A 19,081-nucleotide genomic window follows, 5' to 3' on the forward strand; every position below is an offset into this window, starting at 1 on the left:
GCGGTAAAGACCAAACAGCCCGGCGATAAAGACCAAACAGCCCGGCGATAAAGACCAACAGCCCGGCGGTAAAGACCAAACAGCCCGGCGGTAAAGACCAAACAGCCCAGCGGTAAAGACCAAACAGCCGGCGGTAAAAGACCAAACAGCCGGCGGTTAAAGACCAAACAGCCCGGCAGTAAAGACCAAACAGTAAAGACCAAACAGCCCGGCGGTAAAGACCCAAACAGCCGGCGGTAAAGACCAAACAGCCGGCGGTAAAGACCAAACAGCCCGGCGGTAAAGACCAACAGTAAAGACCAAACAGCCCGGCGGTAAAGACCAAACAGCCCGGCGGTAAAGACCAAACAGTAAAGACCAAACAGCCCGGCGGTAAAGACTAAACAGCCCGGCGGTAAAGACCAAACAGCCCGGCGGTAAAGACCAAACAGTAAAGACCAAACAGCCCGGCGGTAAAGACCAAACAGCCCGGCGGTAAAGACCAAACAGTCCGGCGGTAAAGACCAAACAGCCCGGCGGTAAAGACCAAACAGCCCGGCGGTAAAGACCAGCTCCCGCTGGCCTCGGAAGTCTCTCACACCAATTAGCGGTTATTGACAAGGCCGTGGCGCGTCGTCATGGTAGAAGGCCCAGGAGACGGCCAGCCTCCACAGTTACTACATTATGAAAGGAATCTAGGGGCTAAACTTTATTTTAGTATTCGTATCTTTTATTATTTCTTATTATTGTTGCATCAACTTCTACATACGACTAATAAAACGTGAAACTAGGGGGGAGGCCAGGGCCAAAAAGCACCAACGCAGCCACCACTGAAGTGCCCAGCCTACTCAGAGGAGCCAGCCAGAAGATCAGGGAGGTAAATTATTCACGCCATGTTTGCCTCGGTGAAGTCTTGCGGTCGTGGAAGAGGTGTCTGAACACACAAGAAAGACAGCTATATGAATACAGCCCCCACGCTTCAAAGAAACAGCAAGGGGAAAATATGCCCTAAATCTCAAGAATGAATGCTGCAAATGAGGAAGGAAAAAAGCCTCACATTCGTCAATCGTGTGGTGGTGTTATTCTAAGGGATCCAACCGCAGGTTTAAATCTAGTCCCACACCTCAGGGCAACACAAATTGGCCCCATTTATTCACATTGGGCCTTTTAGAATGAAAAGGGTTTCTGTTTCTCCTAACTGGCTGGCTGAGCCATTCACATAAGTGACGATTCCCTGAGCCATCAAAGCTGGATGGAGACAGCATTTATGAGGCCAGCACGTCATCTTCATATCTCACTGTCTCTCTGTGTTGTGTGTCCATGTCTGTGAGTGTGTGTGTGTGTGTGTCTGTCTGTGTGTGTGTGTGTGTTTGTGTGTCTGTCTGTGTCTGTCCGTGTGTGTGTGTCTGTCTGTGAGTGAGTGTGTGTGTGTGTCTGTCTGTGTGTGTGTGTGTGTGTGTGTGAGTGTGAGTGTGTGTGTGTGTGTGTGTGTGTGTGTGTGTGTGTGTGTTTGTGTGTCTGTCTGTGTGTGTGTGTGTGTCTGTCTGTGAGTGTGTGTGTCTGTCTGTGGGTGTGTGCACCTCTCTCTCTCTGTCTCTTATCATCCACAGCAGTGTAGTGGAGTTGCTGTTTACCAGGCTGTGGCAGAGCAGAGCGGACCCAGAGCAGTGCTAGTGGGCTGGGCAGACGAACAGGTAGAGATAGTGACCATGAAGTGGCGCCACCGCTGCTTTTAATCACCAGCCTGTGAGGCTCCTCTCCAGCTGGACTGGCATGACCCTGAGCTCCATCCCTTCACAGCAACATGCATTTTTAATCACACCGGTCACCCAATATAGAGAGAGCAGCAGCTGTCAATCACACAACATGTAAACCCTCTAACCCCATACTCTAGCAGGTTGTGGAACCCAGCTAGGTCCCTGAATACACACTCATTTGCAGATCTAAAAAAGGTACCAGTGATTTATCATACCCCCCTGCCTCACTCCCTCCCTCTCTCCATATTTCTCTTTGCGACCTCTCTTTCATCTCCTCCATGTCTCTCAATTTCTCTGTCTTCTTCGCTTTCCTATCCCTTTCTCCTCCCGTCCCTCACTCCTTCTGCTTGTTGACGTTTGGGCTAGTATCTACTACGTAAACTAGACCCTGATAGTGTAGTTTGTATTGGAGCAGGGTGGAGAGCAGCAGCTTCTCCCTCCATAAACTCATCTTTACACACCACTGGAGAAGGCCAACAAGAGCCAACACAGTGTGTGTGTTCTGTTGTGTGGCTGAGCATCATGCATCCCCAGGTCAGATTGCCCCCCCCCCCCCCCCGGATCACTTCATCTCTGCCCAGCCATCCGCTGGCGAGCGGAGTGGACGCACAGTGTTGTGAAACAGAACGGGTGCAAAGCGGAGGAATGAAAGGTGGCACTCCGTGAGCCGTAGCAGCATGCAGGAAACGCCCGGGGGTGGAGCGGAGCAATGGGTAGAAGTATAAGACAGCAAATGAAGTAAGTGCATATTGTATTGACCTGGGTGTGTGAGCGCGAAAGGGTTGGTGCTGCTCGGCTGGCAGGAGGAACGGGGCGAGGGAGAGACAGACGAGGTGGGGCGGGCGGTGATATTTTGGACATCACTAATTGGAGATAAATGTGAGAGAGCACTGAGACTAAATCATTATGCCCTCTGCCTGGCCCATTATGCCCTCTGCCTGGCCCATTATGCCCTCTGCCTGGCCCATTATGCCCTCTGCCTGGCCCATTATGCCTTCTCACAGGACCGAGTCACACTAAACCCAGCACCGATGCCCGCTGTCGACCCGTCACACCAACTTCACTTCATCGCTCTGACACTAGAAAGGACTATTAGAACTCATTTGAGAAAATATCCTACCCGCTCAGCCCTGAGCACTGGGAGAATGTCTAACTCCAAAATGGCACCCTATTCCCTATAGTGCACTACTGTTGACCATAGGGCTCAGATCAAAAGTAGTACACTAAGTAGGGAATAGGGTGCCATTTGGGAAGCACCCAATTTAGCGTAGAATAGAGGAGACAAGCACATGGGATGAGAAGGGGATTTGCCCCAACGGCACTTCAAGAACTAATTACTGATTTATGTTTATGATTATGCAGCTAATGCAACAACGCACAGTTATAACAGAGGATAAGTTAAATGTGTGGCCATCCGTGTACACTCTGCCCTCCAGAGTCGCCCTCCTCTTCCCTCTGCCATCTCCAGCCTCCACAGCCTGTCACTTATCAACCTGAAGTGCTTTGTGCTCTTTGTACTTGTTACTGAGTTAGGAGGAGTTTGGAGGCTGGCTAATCGGCTTCATTTGAATGAGTTGAGTGGAGTTGGTTGAGCTGTTAGCGTTGTCATGCTGACTTGTCCAGAGGAGGCAGACACAGCGACACACAGTGACAAAGACTTGATTGAAAGCACCGTACAGACGGAATGGAAGGGATGAAAAGCTGATAGTTTGTGTGATAAGAGATCTGAGGCCAGAGCACTACTCAGATGGACTGATGTCTGACCTCCACTGAGGGTTTTAAAAGGGGAGCAATGGAGGAGGACTGAAAGAGTCCTACTCTCAGTATGTCACCAATAAGAGGGTGAAGACAACCTCCCATAGAGAATAAACAGTAGGAATCAGTAGGCTTCAGCTCTGGCACCGGGCTAATGGCGCTTGGTGCACACACACGTACAGATAGTACACACACACAGTGTATAACACTTACATCCAGCCAGGAGGTACTGGTAACACTGCACCAGGTCAGAGGCCAGCACCAGAGGGTGGTTGGAGAGAAAGGGAGGCTGCAGCTCATTCCACAGTGGAGTCCTGTAACAACCAAACACAACACAGGAGAGAAACACACAGTCAATTACAGAGAACATCTCAGGATCTCTCCCAAATGGCACCCTATTCCCAATGTAGTGCACTATTTTATAAATCACATACATTACTGTATAACTGCACAATATATTACTGTATGTAAATCTTCATAACATGAACCACAGCTTAGCAGAGGGGGGAAAAACAGAGGGTGTGTGTGTGTGTGTGTGTGTGTGTGTGTGTGTGTGTGTGTGTGTGTGTGTGTGTTAGGAAGGGTCAGTTACCTGGCCAGGCTCCAGCAGGCCCGTGGACATGTGTTAGGAAGGGTCAGTTACCTGGCCAGGCTCCAGCAGGCCCGTGGACATGTGTTAGGAAGGGTCAGATACCTGGCCAGGCTCCAGCAGGCCCGTGGACATGTGTTAGGAAGGGTCAGTTACCTGGCCAGGCTCCAGCAGGCCCGTGGACATGTGTTAGGAAGGGTCAGTTACCTGGCCAGGCTCCAGCAGGCCCGTGGACATGTGTTAGGAAGGGTCAGTTACCTGGCCAGGCTCCAGCAGGCCCGTGGACATGTGTTAGGAAGGGTCAGTTACCTGGCCAGGCTCCAGCAGGCCCGTGGACATGTGTTAGGAAGGGTCAGTTACCTGGCCAGGCTCCAGCAGGCCCGTGGACATGTGTTGAGCTCCAGGGGTGTGTCATCGCTGATCTTCTGGGCTGTGCTGATTGGCCGAGGCTCCAGGACGTGCTCCACTAGGGTGCCATAGCAACTGAGGATGTAGAGGGACTCCACCACTGACCGGCTGGACTGGTCTGAGGAACAGGGGAGGTCAACAGGTCAACGTTACAAAGTAAGAGGAGCATGTTGTTGTGACATAGCTAAGTGTTTTGTCTACTTCGCCCAGCATCTCCCTGAGTGGGTTTGTACTTCCTTGACCTTAATGTTGGGTCTACACAGGGGGCTAAGAGGGGTCAACACACAGATCTAAGTCAAATGGTATTTACGATTCTCACACAGATTTTAAACTTCTACATTTTGCCAAATGAAAACGAAATGAAAGTGTTTTAGCGTGATGGTGGTTTTGGGGGTAACAGCTAGGATACTAGTGCACTAGTGGGATCTAATGAGAAACATAATGCTACAAAGCCAAAGCGACCCCTCCTCACCTTTCTCTCTCTTCATGTTGGGGTTGGTCATGTACCAGGAGCGTGAGGCAGCAAAGACAGCAGCCACACAGAACTCTCCTCCACTGGACTTACTGGGGGAGATCTGTGGGGGAGGCTTGGCTTTGCTGCAGGAGAAAGAGAGAAAGAGAGAGGGTGTGATTGGGTAGGAGAACACAGCCGAGGGGACATAGGGTACTCGTCTTGGAGAAAATAAAGGCTGGCGGTTTGAGTTGTTAGATGAACTAAAGCTGTAGTTAAAGAATGAGAGAATGATGCCCAATCTGGTTTGAGATATTAAAGTTCAAACACTGCCACATCTGTGAACAAAGAACAAGCCAAGCTTTTAATACAATTACATTTCATGCGATTTAACAAAATAAAGGAGATGAGCATGACTTAAAATGAAGTGCATTGATAGCAACAAAAAAAATAGAAGAAATCTTTTTTGCTCTGAATTGTGTCCAATTTCACTGTGCCGGTGTTTGAACAAATGATTTATGTAGTGGTCTCTACTATTAAGCAAATTAAAAACATCATTAGACATAATACAGGATATTTCCTCCCTCATCCAATATAGGGTTCCTGCAGTCGGAACGGGATAACGTGGGTCTCTGTCTGTGTATTCCCATGCCAGTAGATCAGCTCTGTAGAGGATGTCTATGGTATTTTAAAGCCTGTGTCTGTGTATTCCCATGCCAGTAGATCAGCTCTGTAGAGGATGTCTATGGTATTTTAAAGCCTGTGTCTGTGTATTCCCATGCCAGTAGATCAGCTCTGTAGAGGATGTCTATGGTATTTTAAAGCCTGTGTCTGTGTATTCCCATGCCAGTAGATCAGCTCTGTAGAGGATGTCTATGGTATTTTAAAGCCTGTGTCTGTGTATTCCCATGCCAGTAGATCAGCTCTGTAGAGGATGTCTATGGTATTTTAAAGCCTGTGTCTGTGTATTCCCATGCCAGTAGATCAGCTCTGTAGAGGATGTCTATGGTATTTTAAAGCCTGTGTCTGTGTATTCCCATGCCAGTAGATCAGCTCTGTAGAGGATGTCTATGGTATTTTAAAGCCTGTGTCTGTGTATTCCCATGCCAGTAGACCAGCTCTGTAGAGGATGTCTATGGTATTTTAAAGCCTGTGTCTGTGTATTCCCATGCCAGTAGATCAGCTCTGTAGAGGATGTCTATGGTATTTTAAAGCCTGTGTCTGTGTATTCCCATGCCAGTAGATAAGCTCTGTAGAGGATGTCTATGGTATTTTAAAGCTTGTGTCTGTGTATTTCCATGCCAGTAGATCAGCTCTGTAGAGGATGTCTATGGTATTTTAAAGCTTGTGTCTGTGTATTCCCATGCCAGTAGATCAGCTCTGTAGAGGATGTCTATGGTATTTTAAAGCCTGTGTCTGTGTATTCCCATGCCAGTAGACCAGCTCTGTAGAGGATGTCTATGGTATTTTAAAGCCTGTGTCTGTGTATTCCCATGCCAGTAGATCAGCTCTGTAGAGGATGTCTATGGTATTTTAAAGCTTGTGTCTGTGTATTTCCATGCCAGTAGATCAGCTCTGTAGAGGATGTCTATGGTATTTTAAAGCCTGTGTCTGTGTATTCCCATGCCAGTAGATCAGCTCTGTAGAGGATGTCTATGGTATTTTAAAGCCTGTGTCTGTGTATTCCCATGCCAGTAGATCAGCCCTGTAGAGGATGTCTATGGTATTTTAAAGCTTGTGTCTGTGTATTTCCATGCCAGTAGATCAGCTCTGTAGAGGATGTCTATGGTATTTTAAAGCTTGTGTCTGTATATTCCCATGCCAGTAGACCAGCTCTGTAGAGGATGTCTATGGTATTTTAAAGCCTGTGTCTGTGTATTCCCATGCCAGTAGATCAGCTCTGTAGAGGATGTCTATGGTATTTTAAAGCTTGTGTCTGTATATTCCCATGCCAGTAGATCAGCTCTGTAGAGGATGTCTATGGTATTTTAAAGCTTGTGTCTGTGTATTCCCATGCCAGTAGATCAGCAGCATACCACCCTGCATCCAACTGCTGGCTTGCTTCTGATGCTAAGCAGGGTTGGTCCTGGTCAGTCCCTGGATGGGAGACCAGATGCTGCTGGAAGTGGTATTGGAGGGCCAGTAGGAGGCACTCTTTCCTCTGGTCTAAAAAATATCCCAATGCCCCAGGGCAGTGATTGGGGACACTGCCCTGTGTAGGGTGCCGTCTTTCGGATGGGACGTTAAACGGGTGTCCTGACTCTCTGAGGTCATTAAAGATCCCATTGCACTTATCTTAAGAGTAGGGGTGTTAACCCCGGTGTCCTGGCTAAATTCCCAATCTGGCACTCATACCATCACGGCCACCTAATCATCCCCAGCTTACAATTGGCTCATTCATCCCCCTCCTCTCCCCTGAAACTATTCCCCAGGTCGTTGCTGTAAATGAGAATGTGTTCTCAGTCAACTTACCTGGTTAAATAACGGTAAAATAAAAATAAATAAATAAATAAATAAATAAAGAGGATGTTTATGGTATTTTAAAGCCTGTGTCTGTGTATTTCCATGCCAGTAGATCAGCTCTGTAGAGGATGTCTATGGTATTTTAAAGCCTGTGTCTGTGTATTCCCATGCCAGTAGACCAGCTCTGTAGAGGATGTCTATGGTATTTTAAAGCCTGTGTCTGTGTATTCCCATGCCAGTAGATCAGCTCTGTAGAGGATGTCTATGGTATTTTAAAGCCTGTGTCTGTGTATTTCCATGCCAGTAGACCAGCTCTGTAGAGGATGTCTATGGTATTTTAAAGCCTGTGTCTGTGTATTCCCATGCCAGTAGATCAGCTCTGTAGAGGATGTCTATGGTATTTTAAAGCCTGTGTCTGTGTATTCCCATGCCAGTAGATCAGCTCTGTAGAGGATGTCAATGGTATTTTAAAGCCTGTGTCTGTGTATTCCCATGCCAGTAGATCAGCTCTGTAGAGGATGTCTATGGTATTTTAAAGCCTGTGTCTGTGTATTCCCATGCCAGTAGACCAGCTCTGTAGAGGATGTCTATGGTATTTTAAAGCCTGTGTCTGTGTATTCCCATGCCAGTAGATCAGCTCTGTAGAGGATGTCTATGGTATTTTAAAGCCTGTGTCTGTGTATTCCCATGCCAGTAGATCAGCTCTGTAGAGGATGTCTATGGTATTTTAAAGCCTGTGTCTGTGTATTTCCATGCCAGTAGATCAGCTCTGTAGAGGATGTCTATGGTATTTTAAAGCCTGTGTCTGTGTATTCCCATGCCAGTAGATCAGCTCTGTAGAGGATGTCTATGGTATTTTAAAGCCTGTGTCTGTGTATTCCCATGCCAGTAGATCAGCTCTGTAGAGGATGTCTATGGTATTTTAAAGCCTGTGTCTGTGTATTCCCATGCCAGTAGATCAGCTCTGTAGAGGATGTCTATGGTATTTTAAAGCCTGTGTCTGTGTATTCCCATGCCAGTAGACCAGCTCTGTAGAGGATGTCTATGGTATTTTAAAGCTTGTGTCTGTGTATTTCCATGCCAGTAGATCAGCTCTGTAGAGGATGTCTATGGTATTTTAAAGCCTGTGTCTGTGTATTCCCATGCCAGTAGATCAGCTCTGTAGAGGATGTCTATGGTATTTTAAAGCCTGTGTCTGTGTATTCCCATGCCAGTAGATCAGCTCTGTAGAGGATGTCTATGGTATTTTAAAGCCTGTGTCTGTGTATTCCCATGCCAGTAGATCAGCTCTGTAGAGGATGTCTATGGTATTTTAAAGCTTGTGTCTGTGTATTCCCATGCCAGTAGATCAGCTCTGTAGAGGATGTCTATGGTATTTTAAAGCTTGTGTCTGTGTATTCCCATGCCAGTAGATCAGCTCTGTAGAGGATGTCTATGGTATTTTAAAGCCTGTGTCTGTGTATTCCCATGCCAGTAGATCAGCTCTGTAGAGGATGTCTATGGTATTTTAAAGCCTGTGTCTGTGTATTCCCATGCCAGTAGATCAGCTCTGTAGAGGATGTCTATGGTATTTTAAAGCTTGTGTCTGTGTATTCCCATGCCAGTAGATCAGCTCTGTAGAGGATGTCTATGGTATTTTAAAGCTTGTGTCTGTGTATTCCCATGCCAGTAGATCAGCTCTGTAGAGGATGTCTATGGTATTTTAAAGCCTGTGTCTGTGTATTCCCATGCCAGTAGATCAGCTCTGTAGAGGATGTCTATGGTATTTTAAAGCCTGTGTCTGTGTATTCCCATGCCAGTAGATCAGTTCTGTAGAGGATGTCTATGGTATTTTAAAGCCTGTGTCTGTGTATTCCCATGCCAGTAGACCAGCTCTGTAGAGGATGTCTATGGTATTTTAAAGCCTGTGTCTGTGTATTCCCATGCCAGTAGATCAGCTCTGTAGAGGATGTCTATGGTATTTTAAAGCCTGTGTCTGTGTATTCCCATGCCAGTAGATCAGCTCTGTAGAGGATGTCTATGGTATTTTAAAGCTTGTGTCTGTGTATTCCCATGCCAGTAGATCAGCTCTGTAGAGGATGTCTATGGTATTTTAAAGCCTGTGTCTGTGTATTTCCATGCCAGTAGACCAGCTCTGTAGAGGATGTCTATGGTATTTTAAAGCCTGTGTCTGTGTATTCCCATGCCAGTAGATCAGCTCTGTAGAGGATGTCTATGGTATTTTAAAGCCTGTGTCTGTGTATTCCCATGCCAGTAGATCAGCTCTGTAGAGGATGTCTATGGTATTTTAAAGCCTGTGTCTGTGCATTCCCATGCCAGTAGATCAGCTCTGTAGAGGATGTCTATGGTATTTTAAAGCCTGTGTCTGTGTATTCCCATGCCAGTAGACCAGCTCTGTAGAGGATGTCTATGGTATTTTAAAGCCTGTGTCTGTGTATTCCCATGCCAGTAGATCAGCTCTGTAGAGGATGTCTATGGTATTTTAAAGCCTGTGTCTGTGTATTCCCATGCCAGTAGATCAGCTCTGTAGAGGATGTCTATGGTATTTTAAAGCCTGTGTCTGTGTATTCCCATGCCAGTAGATCAGCTCTGTAGAGGATGTCTATGGTATTTTAAAGCCTGTGTCTGTGTATTCCCATGCCAGTAGATCAGCTCTGTAGAGGATGTCTATGGTATTTTAAAGCCTGTGTCTGTGTATTCCCATGCCAGTAGATCAGCTCTGTAGAGGATGTCTATGGTATTTTAAAGCCTGTGTCTGTGTATTCCCATGCCAGTAGATCAGCTCTGTAGAGGATGTCTATGGTATTTTAAAGCCTGTGTCTGTGTATTCCCATGCCAGTAGATCAGCTCTGTAGAGGATGTCTATGGTATTTTAAAGCCTGTGTCTGTGTATTCCCATGCCAGTAGATCAGCTCTGTAGAGGATGTCTATGGTATTTTAAAGCCTGTGTCTGTGTATTCCCATGCCAGTAGATCAGCTCTGTAGAGGATGTCTATGGTATTTTAAAGCCTGTGTCTGTGTATTTCCATGCCAGTAGATCAGCTCTGTAGAGGATGTCTATGGTATTTTAAAGCCTGTGTCTGTGTATTCCCATGCCAGTAGATCAGCTCTGTAGAGGATGTCTATGGTATTTTAAAGCCTGTGTCTGTGTATTCCCATGCCAGTAGATCAGCTCTGTAGAGGATGTCTATGGTATTTTAAAGCCTGTGTCTGTGTATTCCCATGCCAGTAGATCAGCTCTGTAGAGGATGTCTATGGTATTTTAAAGCTTGTGTCTGTGTATTCCCATGCCAGTAGATCAGCTCTGTAGAGGATGTCTATGGTATTTTAAAGCTTGTGTCTGTGTATTCCCATGCCAGTAGATCAGCTCTGTAGAGGATGTCTATGGTATTTTAAAGCCTGTGTCTGTGTATTCCCATGCCAGTAGATCAGCTCTGTAGAGGATGTCTATGGTATTTTAAAGCCTGTGTCTGTGTATTCCCATGCCAGTAGATCAGCTCTGTAGAGGATGTCTATGGTATTTTAAAGCTTGTGTCTGTGTATTCCCATGCCAGTAGATCAGCTCTGTAGAGGATGTCTATGGTATTTTAAAGCTTGTGTCTGTGTATTCCCATGCCAGTAGATCAGCTCTGTAGAGGATGTCTATGGTATTTTAAAGCCTGTGTCTGTGTATTCCCATGCCAGTAGATCAGCTCTGTAGAGGATGTCTATGGTATTTTAAAGCCTGTGTCTGTGTATTCCCATGCCAGTAGATCAGCTCTGTAGAGGATGTCTATGGTATTTTAAAGCCTGTGTCTGTGTATTCCCATGCCAGTAGATCAGTTCTGTAGAGGATGTCTATGGTATTTTAAAGCCTGTGTCTGTGTATTCCCATGCCAGTAGATCAGCTCTGTAGAGGATGTCTATGGTATTTTAAAGCTTGTGTCTGTGTATTCCCATGCCAGTAGACCAGCTCTGTAGAGGATGTCTATGGTATTTTAAAGCCTGTGTCTGTGTATTCCCATGCCAGTAGACCAGCTCTGTAGAGGATGTCTATGGTATTTTAAAGCCTGTGTCTGTGTATTCCCATGCCAGTAGACCAGCTCTGTAGAGGATGTCTATGGTATTTTAAAGCCTGTGTCTGTGTATTCCCATGCCAGTAGATCAGCTCTGTAGAGGATGTCTATGGTATTTTAAAGCCTGTGTCTGTGTATTTCCATGCCAGTAGACCAGCTCTGTAGAGGATGTCTATGGTATTTTAAAGCCTGTGTCTGTGTATTCCCATGCCAGTAGACCAGCTCAGAGAATTTACTGTGAGTTATTGGATTATTCAGACATGTCAGGATCGTTTGGATGAAAGCGAACACAGGAAAGGAAAGGTTCAGTATGGTGATAGGGCTGCATATGCTAGTGATGGGAGAAGAGTAGCTGAACAGCCTGGTATTACTGTCCAGCCCTATAACCAAGGTGGACAGCAAAACCCCCGGCCTGGTATTACTGTCCAGCCCTATAACCAAGGTGGACAGCAAAACCCCCGGCCTGGTATTACTGTCCAGCCCTATAACCAAGGTGGACAGCAAAACCCCCGGCCTGGTATTACTGTCCAGCCCTATAACCAAGGTGGACAGCAAAACCCCCGGCCTGGTATTACTGTCCAGCCCTATAACCAAGGTGGACAGCAAAACCCCCGGCCTGGTATTAACAGCTGAACCCTGTAGAATGGATGGAGGCTGAAGGGCCTGACACACCAACACAGGAGAGGTTAACCTCTGATCTAACCAGAAAGACCTAATACATACACTCACGCCAGCTCACTTGAATACACACAACCAACCATGCACACACAAGATTTTGGAACATAAAATTCTCTATAATGAAATGTAATATTCAACAATTCACTTCTGATCAATTCCTCAAACATTTTCCATACCATCTACCCCAGTGGTTCTGTTGAATCCAGTGTGACAGCATACTGTCCAGTACTGGAACTCTCCTTGGCCTCACAGCCTCAACCTGACACACTGACACAGCCTGACACACTGACACAGCCTGACACACTGACACACTGGCACACACTGACACAGCCTGACACAGCCTGACACACTGACACACACTGACACAGCCTGACACAGCCTGACACACTGACACAGCCTGACACACTGACACACACTGACACAGCCTGACACAGCCTGACACAGCCTGACACAGCCTGACACAGCCTGACACAGCCTGACACAGCCTGACACACTAACACAGCCTGACACACTGACACAGCCTGACACAGCCTGACACACTGACACAGCCTGACACACTGACACAGCCTGACACACTAACACAGCCTGACACACTGACACAGCCTGACACACTAACACAGCCTGACACACTAACACAGCCTGACACACTAACACAGCCTGACACACTAACACAGCCTGACACACTAACACAGCCTGACACACTGACACAGCCTGACACACTAACACAGCCTGACACACTAACAGGTGTTGAATGACCTGTTGTAGGCCTCAACTCTCCCTCCTCTTCCCTTATAACTGTCAGCAGCTGGTAAATGACTCACAGGAGGAGGGGAGATGTTGATGTCTTTGTTTAGCCGACACCGTGTGATGGGTGTTTCTGGGTAGAACAGGGGGAAGGCCTTAGTGGCTGTGTATTTATTAGTGTTGGATAAAGGGGGAGGCTGAATAACCAAATATCTACAGTAAGCCGTGCTAGCTGATGAGAGATAGATAGGAACATGTCAGGATATTGCCTTGGCTAACTCTACGGCCCTCTCTCTCCTCCTCGGATCTGTCTATCCGTCTGATTGCCTGTCTGTCTGTCAGCGTGTCCAGGATATAGAGCCATGAAAACAACAGAACCTCGGACAGACGGCCAGGGGTCAGCCAATACAGCACACTGCATCCTTCTCACTGCGCCTTCCCTCTCTCCCTCTCCCTTTTCTCTTCATCACTCTCTCTCTACGTTCTCATTCAGTCACTCTCTCTACGTTCTCATTCAGTCACTCTCTCTACGTTCTCATTCAGTCACTCTCTCTACGTTCTCATTCAGTCACTCTCTCTACGTTCTCATTCAGTCACTCTCTCTACGTTCTCATTCAGTCACTCTCTCTACGTTCTCATTCAGTCACTCTCTCTACGTTCTCATTCAGTCACTCTCTCTACGTTCTCATTCAGTCACTCTCTCTACGTTCTCATTGTCACTCTCTCTACGTTCTCATTCAGTCACTCTCTCTACGTTCTCATTCAGTCACTCTCTCTACGTTCTCATTCAGTCACTCTCTCTACGTTCTCATTCAGTCACTCTCTCTACGTTCTCATTCAGTCACTCTCTCTACGTTCTCATTCAGTCACTCTCTCTACGTTCTCATTCAGTCACTCTCTCTACGTTCTCATTCAGTCACTCTCTACGTTCTCATTCAGTCACTCTCTCTACGTTCTCATTGTCACTCTCTCTACGTTCTCATTCAGTCACTCTCTCTACGTTCTCATTCAGTCACTCTCTCTACGTTCTCATTCAGTCACTCTCTCTACGTTCTCATTCAGTCACTCTCTCTACGTTCTCATTCAGTCACTCTCTACGTTCTCATTCAGTCACTCTCTCTACATTTATCAACATGTCTAACACAACATCAGCATATCAAAGTATGACTAATATGGTGAAGATGGGAAACAAATCCTGTTCCCCGCTCTGGATCTCTCTTTAACAGAATCAATGATATGGGAGCTGGTGAATGGTTTGGGGAGGGAGGCAAAGAGGGTTGGGGTATGTGTTAGTCATAACAGAACACGTAACCTCACCCACCGTGATTTGTGTGTGTGTGTGTGTGTGTGTGTGTGTGTGTGTGTGTGTGTGTGTGTGTGTGTGTGCGTCTGACAGCTAGTGGTGAGCGACGTGGAGTCTGTCAGGCTCTTCTTTAGTGAGGTTTACTACCACCTCTCCAATGTTCTGCTTCCTCTCTCTCGTACTGGAAAAAAATGGAAATCCTCAAAGCTTGTGGTCAACCGGTTTCAATATCTTCAGGAAACACAAATCCTATTCCAGGGTGGTTTGACCTTGGTTTTGGGGTGAAATCTCATGCTGACGCATTTCCCACACGGCGCTGTGTGAAGAAAGGTATTTTCTAGCCCCACAATTCACCGTTGCGTTTGGGCAGAGGCAGGCTTGAGTCATCAAGAAATGACATTGTTTTAAAAGTACATGTTTTCATGAATCGAGGGGAAAGGCCCAATGACAAATTCAATCTTACAGAGCTGTGGCTGAGAAGAGAAGAAGGCTGCAAGGAGCTATGCTGCAGGGCTGGCCTGGGTACTAACACACACACACACACCACAGACTGTGATACGTTCTCCTTGTGGTGTCTCCATACTGATCAGCTAGAGCGGCTGCTCTCCCTTTGAAGAATCCTGGGTTACCACCGTCTGCCAATGGGAGTGGGATCACAGCTTGGTTCTCTGAGGAGAAATAGCCGCAAACGTTTATGCATCTGCGTTTCAAATCATTATTTTCCTCTCGGTCTCACATGAAGTGGCTTGAAAGTGTTGAGGTTTTTACCCTGTGACAGAGGCCAGACTAAAACAGACAGACTGTCTGTCTGTCTGTCTGTCTGAGACAGACAGACCAGACCGTACTCCATACGGTACAGAGGAATCGGTCAGGAAAGAGGAAAAAAATGAAAAATATAACCCAACATCAATAAATTATGAAAAATAAATATACCGAGTGGGACGGGGGAGAGAGGGGGGCGATGGATGTCACTAAACCGAAGCCAAATCCCTTTTTTCTCTCCTTCTCTCTCCCCACAAAATGTTTTTTTGTGCTATTAGGAAGAGACTTTAATTCACTGAAGACTCGCATGTCATTTCCACTTTTAATTTAACAAATGAGGACTCTTGACTGAGCTAATAGCTTTTCCTCAGGGGCATAATTCAATCTGCGACGTCCACCATCAAAGTTGTTTGGCATTACAGGGCTGAGGCGAACATGAGGCGCCATCAAGAGGTCGGGAGGGGGGCAGGGCGAGAGCAGCGGCTGACAGCCTCCATTTATTTTCAGGGCCCTCGCCGTAAACAAATCCGATAGAGCCGCACTTCTGTGGGCTCGTCCAGCGACTAAGAGCAGGGGGGCTGTAGGGTAGAGCAGACCAGCGGTTGCATCCAAAATGGCACCATATTCCCTATATACAATTTTACCAGGGCCCATAGGGTTTTGGTCAAAAGTAGGGCACTACATAGGGAATAATTTGGGAAACACACAGTGTAACACTAAATGAGGGTGTTAGGAGCGGACGCAAAGCCCATGTTTAATATGTAGAGAGCGAGAGAGAGCGCGAGAGCGAGCGCGAGAGAGAGAGAGAGAGAGCGAGAGAGAGAGATTTGGCCAGCCATGTGGAGGACAGATCCTTCAATGTCACATTTATTATTTTAAAGCAGCCTTCCAAAACAAAGGTGGCCTTGGGGCAGGAGGCTGGAGCAGACAGAAGGCCGTAATCATGAGGTCATTTGGAAGTTTTAGCATCTCAGGGAAGGAATTAGAGGCTGTGTCCCCTATGTGCCCTGGTCAACATAGCGCACATATGTAGAGAATAGGGTGTTATTTGGGATGCACACAGAATCAGACTTCAACCCCCTTTCCTCATCACACTAATACTGAGAGGGATTTATTGTGCCACACCCCAGAACAGCCCTAGATGGAGGTTCCATGTGGTGTTAGCACGGAGGCTATATTTAACAGCTAGTCTAGTGTGATCTCATGTAATTGGACAACGGTGGTCAGAGAGGTTACTCGCCACACTCTTCCATCCTGAGCTGTTAAAAAAAGGAGGGATACAGAGAAGGACAATGAGGGATCATTCGGGTTCAGAGAAGAGGCAGACGTGCTACTGTATGTGTCATTGGGTTTGTCCTAATGACACCCTATTCCCTATATACACACACACACACACACATCTATCTATACACACACACACTATTTTCGACATTCTAGGGGATAGGGTGAGAAATGGGAGAGGAAAAGAGGTGCAGGTCCTCATCTCCAGATCCTCTATAGCCCGTCCAAACACCACACTTACTGTTTAGAAAACACATTGGAATGATCAAGTTTGACAAATGATCTGTTATGCCCTCAGTCCGGGGACAAATGCCATTACAGAAACAATACTGCTTTAACTAGCTCGCTTGAGTTGGAGCCAAAGGCAGAGCAAATGGCAGGCAGTTACTGTCACTGTGGGGGGGGTTCATCATGCTAACAAATGCTAATGATGTACCTTTGAAAAGCATACCGCTCTGAAATCACTAAGAGCCTATCTGGGACGAGGGGAGGGAGGGAGGGAGGGAGGGAGGGGGGGGGAGGGAGGAAAAAAGTTTCAATTAAAAAGTATGAGTGAGTAACTGGCCACAACAACTGAGGAAACCCAAGACTTGGGGAAGGTCCACATGCTATTCATTTCGGCAGTCACGGAGGAACGAGAGAGGGTTGAGAGAGTGATTCGTCGTCGGAGGAGGAAAAGTTCACTGCACCGCCGTTGAGCCCAGCCAATCAATCATCTGTCCATAAGTGACTCTGTCATAATGGGGCTTCTTTTTAAAAGCTTGTAAGCATCTGATTTCACAAGACAGCGTTGACAGAGAGAGACTGGACTTTCTGCCGTCCTGAGTATTAGAGAGCTGCACTGTTAGAAAACGAATTGCTAACTTAGATCATGTAATGTCCTATGTCGTCCGCAGTACATTTAGGCCCAAACTGACCGGCATGGACAAAAAAACGTCATATTAAACATACAGGCCTGCACGCAGCTGTGTCATTTACATTGAGGAAAATTGGCTATGACAAAATGCTGTATCAAATTAAATATCTTTCATCACAACAGAGGTAAATTAGATGAATTCGAAACAGAATGAAGCATGAATAGTAAAATGTCTGTACGTACAAAATAACACTAACTGCTTTTTCATGACTATACAATCCACCTCTTATTGCAAAATGTTCAAGGATCAAGGAAATGATTATAAGCCTATAACAAATCAACAGACATATTCCAAGTCGACAACAATGCTTTCCTCTAAGTTCACACATAAGCACTACGTTGTTTTCCCAGAAAGGGAGGCAAATCCCTCATTACATGACACTTATGACATTAACCAATTACATCATATAATTGATGTAAAGAGAAAAGGCGCCAAATGGACGGATGGCTAAAGCCACATTAGGCCTGCTCACAATGGACAGGCTGTGTGCAATTTAGGACTCACGCATGCACACGCACATCCGATTGTTCAATGATATTGCCAAGAAATAACAAAAGAGCGATAAAACCACAAATAGGAACAACATGAGATCAACACAAAGGCGTTATTCTTAAATAAACAGTGTCTGTGGTTTAATGTGAACAGCAAAAGAAGAGAGAATGAGTGTGTGAGAAATAAATAAAAAGCAAGAGGGAGTGAGACAGGAAGGGAGCGAGCGAGCTAGAGGGAGGGAGCGAGACAGGAAGGGAGCCAGAGAGCCAGAGGGAGGGAGCGAGCCAGAGAACGAGCCAGAGAGCCAGAGGGAGCGAGCGAGAGAGACGGGGGGAGCGAGAGAGAGAGAGAGACGGGGGGAGCGAGCGAGAGAGAGAGACGGGGGGAGCGCGAGCGAGAGAGAGACACGGGGCGCGCGAGCGAGAGACGGGGCGCGCGAGAGAGAGACGGGGCGCGCGAGAGAGAGACGGGGCGCGCGAGAGAGAGACGGGCGCGCGAGAGAGAGACGGGGCGCGCGAGAGAGACGGGGCGCGCGCGAGAGAGACGGGGCGCGCGAGAGAGACGGGGCGCGCGAGCGAGAGAGACGGGGGGCGCGAGATAGAGAGACTGGGGGCGCGAGCGAGAGAGACTGGGGGCGCGAGCGAGAGAGAGACACGGGGCGCGCGAGAGAGAGACGGGGCGCGCGAGAGAGAGACGGGGCGCGCGAGAGAGAGACGGGGCGCGCGAGCGAGAGAGACGGGGCGCGCGAGCGAGAGAGACAGGGGCGCGCGAGCGAGAGAGACAGGGGCGCGCGAGCGAGAGAGACGGGGGGCGCGAGAGAGAGAGACTGGGGGCGCGAGCGAGAGAGACTGGGGGCGCGAGCGAGAGAGACGGGAGGCGCGAGCGAGAGAGACGGGGGGAGCGCGAGCGAGAGAGAGACACGGGGCGCGCGAGCGAGAGACGGGGGCGCGCGAGAGAGAGACGGGGGGCGCGCGAGCGAGAGAGACGGGGGGGCGCGAGAGAGAGAGACGGGGGGGGCGCGAGCGAGAGAGACGGGGGGGGCGCGAGCGAGAGAGACGGGGGGCGCGAGCGAGAGAGACGGGGGGCGCGAGCGAGAGAGACGGGGGGCGCGAGCGAGAGAGAGACGGGGGGCGCGCGAGCGAGAGAGAGACGGGGGCGCGCGAGCGAGAGACGGGGGGCGCGCGAGCGAGAGAGAGACGGGGGGCGCGCGAGCGAGAGAGAGACGGGGGGCGCGCGAGCGAGAGAGAGACGGGGGGCGCGCGAGCGAGAGAGAGACGGGGGGCGCGCGAGCGAGAGAGAGACGGGGGGCGCGCGAGAGAGAGACGGGGGCGCGCGAGAGAGAGACGGGGGGGCGCGCGAGAGAGAGACGGGGGGCGCGCGAGCGAGAGAGAGATGACGGAGGGCGCGCGAGCGAGAGAGACGGGGCGCGCGAGAGAGGCGGGGGGCG

General features: G+C 48.2%; 1 protein-coding gene across 6 annotated transcripts in view; it reads right to left on the reverse strand.

Annotated features, from left to right (window-relative positions):
- Positions 1-19,081, reverse strand: part of LOC115206262 (breast carcinoma-amplified sequence 3-like) — a 356,706-nt gene that overhangs the window by 225,789 nt on the left and 111,836 nt on the right. For all 6 annotated transcript variants that reach the window (XM_029773020.1, XM_029773022.1, XM_029773019.1 and 3 more), the window contains 3 exons: positions 4,961-5,085; positions 4,441-4,606; positions 3,705-3,805 (listed from right to left, as the gene is read on the reverse strand). In XM_029773020.1, coding sequence (XP_029628880.1) covers positions 3,705-3,805; positions 4,441-4,606; positions 4,961-5,085 — 392 coding nt within the window. The remainder of the gene's footprint in view (positions 1-3,704; positions 3,806-4,440; positions 4,607-4,960; positions 5,086-19,081) is intronic.

This window comes from Salmo trutta, chromosome 13 (assembly GCF_901001165.1).
Source record: "Salmo trutta chromosome 13, fSalTru1.1, whole genome shotgun sequence".
NCBI classification, from domain to species: domain Eukaryota; kingdom Metazoa; phylum Chordata; class Actinopteri; order Salmoniformes; family Salmonidae; genus Salmo; species Salmo trutta.